At 42.1% G+C, this 11,026-nt stretch overlaps 2 protein-coding genes across 5 annotated transcripts in view; one reads left to right on the forward strand and one right to left on the reverse strand.

Annotated features, from left to right (window-relative positions):
- Nucleotides 1–11,026, reverse strand: part of LOC126407721 (E3 ubiquitin-protein ligase TRIM21-like) — a 297,595-nt gene that overhangs the window by 268,593 nt on the left and 17,976 nt on the right. The gene's annotated exons all lie outside the window — the stretch shown is intronic.
- The window catches only part of pot1 (protection of telomeres 1 homolog), a 128,688-nt gene that overhangs the window by 104,002 nt on the left and 13,660 nt on the right, over nt 1–11,026 (forward strand). For both annotated transcript variants that reach the window (XM_050072862.1, XM_050072861.1), the window contains exons 11-12: nt 8,545–8,732; nt 8,939–9,036. In XM_050072862.1, the coding sequence (XP_049928819.1) occupies nt 8,545–8,732; nt 8,939–9,036 (286 nt within the window). The remainder of the gene's footprint in view (nt 1–8,544; nt 8,733–8,938; nt 9,037–11,026) is intronic.

Consider the following 11,026-nt stretch of genomic DNA (forward strand, 5'->3'; position numbering starts at 1 on the left):
TATAGCGCCCCCCTTTGGCCAGTTGATGTAATATTGCTTCATTCGCATCCTCCCATGACCCTCTACCACTGTGCCAAATTTCACATGGATTGACCAAGTCAGTGAGGAGAAAAACGTGGAACAGACACACACACACACAGAGTTTTCATCATTATATAGTCAGATAAGAAGACAAGATTCGAATGCCTTTCCTCCAGATGTTGAACTTACTGCAGGAATTTGCTCCCATTCAGCCACAGAGCATCAGTGAGGTTCAACACTGATGTTAATGGTGATCAGGTCTGTCTGACAGGTGGTGCTTCAGTTCATCCCAAATGTGTTGGATAAGGTTGAGGTCTGGAAAAAAAATTAAGTTCCAAACTAGAACCAGGTCCTATTGTTTCCATAGATGAACCCTTTTTGGTTTCTGTCAGAACCTTTTTTGAATGTACCACCTGGAACCCTTTTAGAGGGTTTTACATAGAACCCAACATAAAGGGTAATATCAATATTCACCCATAACCCCCTGTGGGAGTTTCTACAGATAACATTTCTGTGGTGTAATGGTTCCACCCAGAACCTCTCTTACCCCTTCTCCACCAACATGGAACTGTTTTGTTCTGGTTGCCGCACCTAATTTTGAACTTTTCAGAGTATTTCCACCAAAAATAAATTAGTTCATAACCTGAAAAGTTGGTTCTCAGCTGAACAAAACTAGCAGATTACCCTTAAACCATAGTGTGAACTATGATGACGTCACTGGGCGTGTCACATTCTACAGGTTGGAAAGAGAAGATGGAGAAGGCAGCAGCAGAGATGTTAAGTGAGAGATTATTAAAACAGTTAGTGCAGTGGTCTCATTGATAGTTGTTCCATGCTTGTCTTTAGATAAAACACAAATATCTGTAATAACAGAACAAACGTTTGCAGGTCTTCAATGTTTTCTGCCATCTTGCTACTACTGTTTACTTTTGTTGTGCTTTGTGTAACGCCCTCCGTTGATGACGCACCCTTGATCACAATGGTAATAATCAAGACTGGTGGAAATGCGGGCTGGTTCTCTAGATAGCACCGAGGTTCCAACAATCCTGAACGGAACTGGTTCAATAGCCAGAGCTAGTTTGGTGGAAAAGGCGTATCCAAGGGTACTTTCTAGAACCTTTAACCTTCTGAAGGTGCTAAAAATAGCCTACCCAGGGGCTTCTACCGAGAACCCTTTTATATTCCAGGAATCTCATCTAGAACCCACCCAGGTGTTCTGTTAAAATAGTACCTAACTACATTACCCATAGATCTCTCTCCCGCTGATCATAGCTTTAGTTTAACAGGTTAACCCAGGGTCAAGGGATCCACGTCTAGCAGCCTTTGGCTTCCCCCGAAGGTCTGGGGCTGATGTGAACCCAAAACACTGAAGGTTCACACTCAGGTTTTAAAAACAATTCAAACTGAAAACAAAATGCCAAGTACCAGGTACCCGTGGAAAAAACAATGCAGACCATGTGGTGTTGTGTGGCATAAAATGATGTTAAAGATATCAGTTGCAGAACACCAGTAAAATTAACTGTTTAAGGGGATTCCAGATACATCTGGATTTAAAATTACCGTTTGAAACATGAGTAAATATTTGAATATAGAATCTTTTGACACCCATGCTTTCAACAATCCCTTCTTCCAGAAATGGTTCTTTGGATGAAAAGGGTTCTCAATGGAACCCTTCGTCTTACAGCAAAGACTTGAAGGACCTTATCCTCAAAAAAGGGTTCTTCCAAAGCATATGGTTTTGGATCTTCAGGAAGATCCCTTCTGCTAAACCCTTATTTCTAAGAGTGTACACCAATCTGGGAATCCCCTCATGGACCTATCTTTGTGCACGGGGACATTACAAAGGCACCTGGCAGCCTGTTTTTGTCACTGTGTGGAAATCTGAGAGTCTGTTATCTTCTGTACACGGACACAGAGAAATCTGCTGTTGTCTCTTTCGGGGCGTCTGGGAGTTCGTTCAGTCTCATGTCCACTAAGGGTTTAAATCCTCCTCCAAGCTGTGCCGACATGAATCAGGATACAAAAAACAAAAAAAGATGAATGAAGTACAGGTTTTGTCACCGTCAGAACTGCAGGGCCAACTTTCATCAACAAAAGCATCTCAGTAAGTGACTGTACTTTTGGACACACTGTGACCTTGGTCCTCAGATCAGATGAGTCATGTTCTGGTCTAAACTTAGTGCTGCTTCCCTCAGCTGAATGTCTGCTCGTTATAATCACACCTGGCCTCTCAGGACCGCTGCAGAGGATTTAATATGTGGATACAGACAGGAAGCTCGAACGGGCGAGATCAGAGCCAATGCCACATGGCACCGCCTTTATTCGCCCTGCCGTCTGTCCTCTGGTGTTTTTTCACAGCATTAGTCACTCTGGCAGTTCTCTCTACACCTGTTTCTAAACTCAAACTGTGGTAAATTCTGCTAAACTCTCGTGTAGCTCTGAGAAAACACAGCCAGACTCACGAGTACTTACCGTTGTTTTCTTTTGTCTCATTCTGCTAAACATGCAGGTCTCCGGAGACGGAATAAAACCCCGCGCAGACTCTGGGATTCTGCAAACAAAAATACTGTCTGTTTGGTCTCATTGTTTGCCTCCTGCCACAGTGGGATTTATGTGTTCTTAATAATGATTCACACTCAAACAGCATGTTTTCGTACTTACTTAGAAAGTGTTACTGAAGGAATAAGGAGGTGAGTGATATGTCTGGCCTCGCTGCATTAAATTTAACTTTGTGGAAACCAATTTTTATTTCAATTAGAGGTCCAGTCTGTGGGATTTATTGGGATATATTGGCAGAAATAAATATATAATATATTGTTTTCTTTAGTGTATAATCATCTGAAAATAAGAAATGTTTTGTTTTTGTTACCTTAGAATGAGCTGTTTATATCTACGAAGGGGACGGATCCTCGTTCACAGGGATCGCCATGTTGCACCGCCATGTTTCTACAGTAGCACAGAACTAGGGCTGGACGATATGACCGCAAATCAACATCATGATTACTTGAACTTTTGACCTCGATTACGATTACTGAACGATTATTTTGTTTTTTGCGCTCATAGTTCACTGACAAGTTTCACACTGTAAATATGCTCAACTATTGAAGCTGGGATATTTTTTCTAAAGGAAGACTGCATACCTTATCTTGAGATTTTAAAATAATTGAAGGAACTCAAGGACACAGATGAAGTGTTCATGGTTATTTATTGAATATTTAGATATTTTGAATATTGTGTAGCCTTTGTAAATGCTTGTGTCATCGAGAGCTCCTTAGTGGAGGCACCTGTTGCTGGGCGCTTGTCAGTTTTTTTTGTTGTTGTTTTTTTTACCCATTTACTGTTCATATTCGGTAACGTGATTGTGCTCTAAGTGCTGAGACGGATTGGTGGTATTACCTTTGGTCGCTGAAACCGTTTTTCCGCAGTGTTTACATTTGATTTTCCTTCTGTTCAGTGTCGTCTTCAAAAAAGCCAAAATGTGTCCAAACGATGGACAGTTGCTCAGTTGGCACGGTGTTTGAGTTCTCCTCCATGTTGCTTCCAGGTCGTGGACTGGACGGGGCGGAGTCACGTGTCTAAACATGCACTAGTACATTTTTAAGGGGACAGTACATGAACACACGCATGTAAGAGGTTCTGATTGTTGGTTTCAATTAATTTTTGATTAATTGCCCAGCCCTACCTAGAAGAGACAAACCAAACGCTGGCTTTAGATAGGGCCATTCACAGTTTTTCATTGTTTTTGCTTCAGACACTGTAGTTGGAAGCCCCTCCGCAATGAGCAGCATCACACAAACACTGATTTGATCTAATATGAAACTGCTTTATTCAGTGTTTTTACCAGTTTTAGTCACTTGGTCTTTTTGTTTTTGAGAGGAAGAGACCTCTGCAGGTATTTTGGCTCTTGGTAAAAACCTCCTGAACGTCTGGATCTGAAGTTAATCAGAGAAAAATAGTGAGCACACATTGGCAGGAGTTAGGCTAAAGGCCTGGCTCTGACATGCCAAACAGCATTGGAGAAATTTTCAATATGGAACTGTTTTATTCAGTGTTATATCACCGGGTCCGTTTGTTGTAGAGAGGGAGAGACCCCTGCGGATTAATCGGCTCACGGTAGAAACCTCCTTAGGATCATAAGGTGAGCACACATAGCAGGCGCTTGACGAGCGAGCCGTCTGTGACACAGCATGGAAGAAACGCTGACTTGTGACATGTTTCTACCAGTTTTAATCACCTAGTCTTTTTGTTTTGGAGAGGTGCAGACTTGTTTGGGTAATTTGCTCCCAGTGAAAAACCTCCTGAACAATCAACACTGAAGGAATTCTAATTGGGAGAAGTTTCAGCTGGTTGCAGCTGGTTACAGTCTTCTCCGCTAGACTCCACTAAATCACCCTAAATCTTACACGCTGCTCCTTTAATATAATAATAAAGGTTACTTTTCAGATGGCCCCTGGAAGGGTCAGTATATTTTGAATCTTATGTGACAGATTCATCTGGTCTTTTGATGGGATTAAATAGGAAGTAGAACCAATTTAATTTCTTTTGGGGTTTCTTTAAACTCACTTAAACGGCGGAGCTTCTCCTCAAAGTAACACCCGGTTTGTGGACATAAATCTAGATAAGAGGATAACTCAGAATAATAAAATGCTTCCATGTGAGTGAGGGCAGCTGTCCAGTCCTCCCAGTTCATCTCTCAGCTCCTCGATCATCAGAAGAGGCGAGGCCTCAGGAGGCCAGCTGTTAATCCACCCTGACTTAAACTTCACTCACTGTGCGGAGAAATTGGATTTAAAGGAAGCTTATAGAGGATCCACTTTCTGAGTCATTCCTCTGCTCTCCGGCTATAATGCAATTAAATATCATATATACTGTATGTGTGCATCTGGGTTTTATATTGACTGAACCCTGCCATGTAAAAACAATGTACAGGCTGCCAGTGTAATTTCTGAGTGAACACTTGATCAGTGAAGCGTTTGTTGATGATGAGAGTGAGGAAAGATTTGTGTCGACTGCAGGCTCGTCGTGACGGAGAGCTGAAGGGAAAGAAAAAAACAGAAATGACAAACCAAGTCGTTTGAGCAGCCTCTGAATCACTGTCATCACACTGACTGTAAGTTTGGTGCAACAGCGCCATCTGCTGTTGGGTAAAACCTGATGAAGTCTACAATGACACCATCAGACTGTGAAAGGTGGGATGGAGCGTTTGGATAAATCCTTTTGAAGCACGGCCGCTCATTGTCACAGAGAGGAGATGGTTCAGGAGGTGTTTGGATAAGCTCAGATTTAAACTGTATGACCATCTACATACATTTAAAAACTAAATACTATAAGTTTCTATGTGCAATGTAGAAGTTGTCACTTGTAGTTGTGAATCCACAGAGAATTTTCACCAACTCTGCAGCTGTACAGAGCTTTAAGCCTCTCTTAGCTCCTAGTTTTGGCTTTACAGCACATTTTCTGTCTGATTCAGGCTCAGTGTTTCCAATAAACAAGCTCTGATAAATCCAATGTACAACACCTGTTCAGCAGCAAACATCAGACGGACCCAGTTTCCACTGAGCAGTACGGTTCAGTTCAGTTCAGTTCACTTTTTCTCCGTTTCCACAGTGAAAAGTTGTGGATGGTCCCAACAGAAGCGTTCCTCACCGTCCCCATGTTTGGTCCCCCCTCTGTTGGGGTACCTAGCACACAGATCTGGTACTAAAAGGTGGAGCTGTGAACACTGCAGTCTGATTGGTCAGTAGAGGACGGTCACTCTGCTCAGGGCTGAGTTGTGTCTGGTTTTGAGGCTCATGTAACCACTGTTCATACTGTGGAGAGTTTTATTAGTAAACTGTAACTATAAAATGAAAGGATGTTTTGCTGCCTCTCACAGCAGCTGGAGTCTGAGAAAAAATAACTTCATTCACTGGGCCGACTGCCGGCAACTTTTAAGGTGGAACGTTAACTTGTAATGTTACTCAATGCATGAGTTGATGACGTGAATCCATCAGCACACCTTAAATTTCACTGTGACAACTTTGACCATCACTTTAGTTTTTATATGACACACACTTTTAGTAATGACTTTAAAAATATAGATTAATTTGGAGCGGATTATGTGAAGGTCATATATTCTAATCCTCACTTCCTGTGGGCTACAGCAACACTAAACCCCTGAGCTTGCCTGAGAAGGACTAAATGCACAAAGCTGCTATTTTTAAATATCCCATGGAGAGAGACTCTCACTGCAGCCTGTTCTATTTTGTTGTGAAAATGTGGGCGTGCAGCCTCGTTCTGTGGACGATAAACCAGGTGCAGACTTCCATCTGTGTCACCGCTGATGAGGAAATACAGCGAGAGAGTACTGTTTGTGGTGGAAACGTTAGGGTCTAGGTACCATGTCTGAAGGGTTACTGTTGGTTCCAAAGGTGCTGTACTGAAAGTGTTTGGTGTAAATGGGGCCCTAGTGGCAGCAATGCACAGAGAAACATAGCAATGTGCTGCCAATCGACAGTGGAGAACAAGACTGCTAGTAGATGTTAATAAAACATGTTTCAAATTATTTGAAAAATGTCTTTGTAAAAGTTTTGTGGAGAAAGAGAGAGAATTAACATTGTTTGTTTGGTCTTAGAACACACAATGTGTTTTAAAGACTGAGAGAGAGAGAGGGAGTGAAATGCAGCAAAGTGCCACAGGCTGGCGTCGAACTCAGGCCGCTGCGGCAACAGCCTTGTACATGGGGCGCCTGCTCTACCACTAAGCCACTGACACCCCTAGGTACCATGTCTGAAGGGTTACTGTTGGTTCCAAAGGTAGTGTACTGAAAGTGTTTGGTGGGAGCGGGGCTATAGAGACTAGCTGGTGAACATATTGGACCATTTAGCAGCTAAAGAGACAGATATTTACCTCAGGAGTTGGTGGAGATCAAAAACAGAGCTAAAAGAAGGGTGAATGTTAGACTTGCCATCATCAAGTGGTCACAAACACGATTGAAAAAATGATTTGTTTATGTATAAATTGGCAAAAGGTTTCGCTCAAAAAGCATCACCCACCACCTACATTTTATTTTTCTGTCTAAAAAAGGGATCTTGGACGATTTTACACATCCACATCAGTTTATGGTCATGGTTATTATTCAGCCTGTAAAAGCAGTGGTAAAATGTCTTCTGTGTGTCTTGAGGAGAAAATAGCCCTGATGATGCCAAAGAGATGTGAAAACATCGAAGGCCAGACACTAAAATCACCTGTTGTGTGTCTCTTGGAGAGGGGAAGGGGGGCTGTGGCTCAGGAGGGAGAGCAGGTCCTACATTAATCGCAGAGTTGGAGGTTCAACCTGCGATTAATGTTGACATTGGTGTCTCTGTGCAAGACACTCGTGTGCTCGTAAATTATAAAAAGCTTTGTCCTACTAGGGTTAAAATGCTGCAATCCATTATAGTTTTTTTTGGGGGGGTGTGTTTCTTGTAAGTTATTCGAGAGACATTGTTTAAAATGACGGATGCAGCAATGGGTGATGTCACTCAATGGTTTGTGTACTCTTGTTTTGGCCATTGTCATCTACAATGTTTGGAGTCAAAAGTTACCATATTTGGATGAGCGGGTGGAGCTAACCCTAACACTAGCTGCTAGCCCCGTTAGCATAGTAGATTTACAGCTTTGGTTCGCTGTGATATTGCTAATGCTAATTTTTGCCGGTAGAAACAGGTGTAAAACCATTAAAGCAAAAAGCAGTTACCAGAAAAATTGAACAGTGGACTCCTTGGGGGTCTTTAAGTACAACCAAAGGCTGAACAAGACTTTTTTTAGGCGACAAAAATGTTCTAATGTCCTGAACTGAACACACACTATATAGCAGCAGCAACAGCTACATGTCTGTGACTCTGGGGTCACGTCGTGGTTACTGTACTGAACCAATATTGTCGCAGTGGTAGTGACTTGTCAACAGACAGCATCCATCTGTCACTCAAATCAGATATGCATAACTTTAAGCCTTAATATAATGTGAACGGGTGAGTTATATGAAAGTTCTTAGCTATAGAGACCAAAATCGTTTTTTGTATCAGGCTGTTAACGTGTTTATTTCTACGAAAAGTTGGCCATTTTAACCTGGAGGTCTATCGGGATTGACTCGCTTCTGGAGCCAGCCTCAAGTGGCCATTTGAGGAGCTGCCGTTTTTGCCACTTCTGCATTGGTGTCACTTTTCCACCTAAGAGGTTGCTGCTTGGTTTGGACAGAGAAATGTGCTAAAACACTTGTGTTTAGGTAGATCCTTTTCATTTTCAAACGCTGTTTTTGAAATGAAAATGTACAGGGCATTTGCAGTTTTTGGCACTTCCATGTTGGCTTCATTTTCCAACCCTAGAGGTTGCCACTTGGTAATACTGCATTTGAAATAAACCATGACATGCACTCCAAGATCCTTCTCTCTCTTGCAGCTCTTCTGTTTACTAATAAAGTGTTTCTTATATTTAAATAATAATCTGTTTTTATCTTTGAATGCTTTTTTTGTGTGTTAATTGTCTCATGTGTCTTTTCATCAGCCCGGGGACTTCCTGAGGATCTACAACCTGCGAGCGATCCCAGGATCCAGTAAGGTGCCGGGCCTCACTAGCAGCCAGTCGGAGGAGGAGGTGGATCACCTCGCTTTTCACCTTCATGGAGGGACGGCGTACGGCAGGGGGATCAGGGTTCTCCCAGAAAATAGCCCAGTCGTGCAGGAGCTTAAGAGGTACAGCAGGAGACGGGGGACAAATATACCTGAGAGAACTGAGGCTAAAAATAAAATGATTGTAGAAAATCTGCGTCATATTGCAGACTGAGCTCTGGACCACAAAAAGACCTGTTTTAATACAAGGTTTTCACCCTATTTCTGTATATGTGAATGTTTATGATCATGTCTCATAACCAGAAGTCATTTTCTTATTGTATCTGTAGAGTCATGGAGGCCTTTCCAGGGGACGACAGGGACGACTTTGTTGAGCTGAATGACTCAGAGCTGTTGGAGGTCTGGAGCACTCCACCAGAGTCTCCTGGTATGACTTGATGTTTGATGGGTCTCAAATTCTGTCAGTTTTTCTACTGAGCTGATTCAGTTCTCTGGAATCATGACAGGATACAGCAGTTTCTCGGTTGAAAATCAGTTCAATGAGCTAACAGTTAGCCAGTCAGCACCACAGGGCGGAGCTACTACCATTGTCAGGTGGTGCACCAGAACCAATGAGGACTAAGAACTTTAACAGTGAGCGCCATAGACAAGATGGATGCTGCTGTCGAGGCTGTTCTAAATTGACGTCTCCTCATTATCACCCTGAGAAAACCAGTGTGCTGTTGTAGCCGGCTTAAACTGACCCACCATCTTGCTAAACATTCTGCCTCGTGTGTCGTGTGGGAGAATGAGTCGGACACCGGCTTATTGCCAAGTCTTTGTAAAACACACAGTATGAGGAGTACAACAACTTCTTGCCCGTGCTTACACACCTCGAGGAGGGAAGTGCAACTCTACAAGAAGTGGTCACAGTGTCGACATACATTAGACAAAGTAAAAGCTCCCCAAAAACTGTACACATTAACAACTACAGTATATACAAAGGAAATGCAACAAAATATGAACAAAAACTAGGGATGCACACTATTGGATTTTTTGCTGATACATGCTGAACCACTCATTTGACTGATATCCAATATCGATATACCCACCTTATTTTAGTGATCATCAGGTCTCTTCTGTAGTGGAATTAACATCATATCATACATGTATATTCCTATTGTGATGGAGACATGAAATACAATACTTTTTAATCTATGTAATATTCATTCATTTTGCAAAATAAGAAAAAGCACGTTGGCCAATATCAGCCGATACCAATGATGTACCGATATTATTGTGCATCCATGACAGATTTTTGGTGAAATATTTGGTTGCATGGTGATGCATCAGTGCTGAATTTACATGTTGTTAGATTCAGGTGGATATGTTGGTCTCTCGTGATTGGTTAGGGAAAATTGATAACCCCTCCCCCACAGAAATCAGTTACAGTGGAGGTAATGTTGGACCGAAGATGGAGAAGGAGCGTTGTGGGTTTACAATTCTGTCTGATATGAGGCGGGAGTATCTGTTCAGTCAGACGTGTGTGAGACGGACAAATAAAAAAAAACCACACACCGTTTCCCTCATCTGCAAATGACTGAGAAGGAAAATCAAAATATTTTCATATGCGTGACTAAAATACAAAGAAGAGGGAGTATGTGAGTGGCGGACGCCTGCCGGTCTTTGATTAAATGAAAAACGTGTTTGCCAGCAGCAGAAATATGACCATCCTGACTGCTCAGACAGGCCGATTTCTTCACTGAGGAAAAGGACGGATGGATGGAGTGAAGCTGCGGGGAGCTGCTTCCATTAGCAGGGCCGTCTAAAAGCCCACGCTTCACTGGGGATAAAATAAAAAGTCCAAACTGCCTGTGACCTGAAAGTTTCCACACAGACAGACATGCGGAGGATTTCTTTTAAAGCTGCGGCTGTTTGTCTGCATTCAGACCTGCAGGCTGATGTCTGTTGTGTAACTCTGAGTGGACAAAATATTTGGGACGCAGTTTGTTTACAGGAAGAGCACGAACGCTCTTTGAAATTTAACTTCTTTATGAACCTGCGTCAGCTATTTGGCTTTGTGCAGAGTTAAGGTCTTTTAAGGTGAATTCACGACATAAATGAAACACAGCATTCAAATCATACAGGTTATAAAGTACATTTCAAACAAGACAATCAAAGCCTTTAATTCAGACTGTTATAGTATGATGTGCTTATTTCGTCTCCTTCTCTGAATGTTCTGTTTGCATAAGCTTGTATACTTTCTGCTTTTATTTGTTGTGAATGTTACTGCCTCAACATGCAATTTTTATCAGCTTGTAATATCCAGATGGTTCTTTGCTGCTCAGTACCAGGAAGTTGTTCAATCAATTCAATCAATTTTATTTATAAAGCCCAATATCACAAATCACAATTTGCCTCACAGGGCTTTACAGCAT

This window comes from Epinephelus moara, chromosome 20, assembly GCF_006386435.1.
Source record: "Epinephelus moara isolate mb chromosome 20, YSFRI_EMoa_1.0, whole genome shotgun sequence".
In the NCBI taxonomy this organism is placed as follows: Eukaryota; Metazoa; Chordata; class Actinopteri; order Perciformes; family Serranidae; genus Epinephelus; species Epinephelus moara.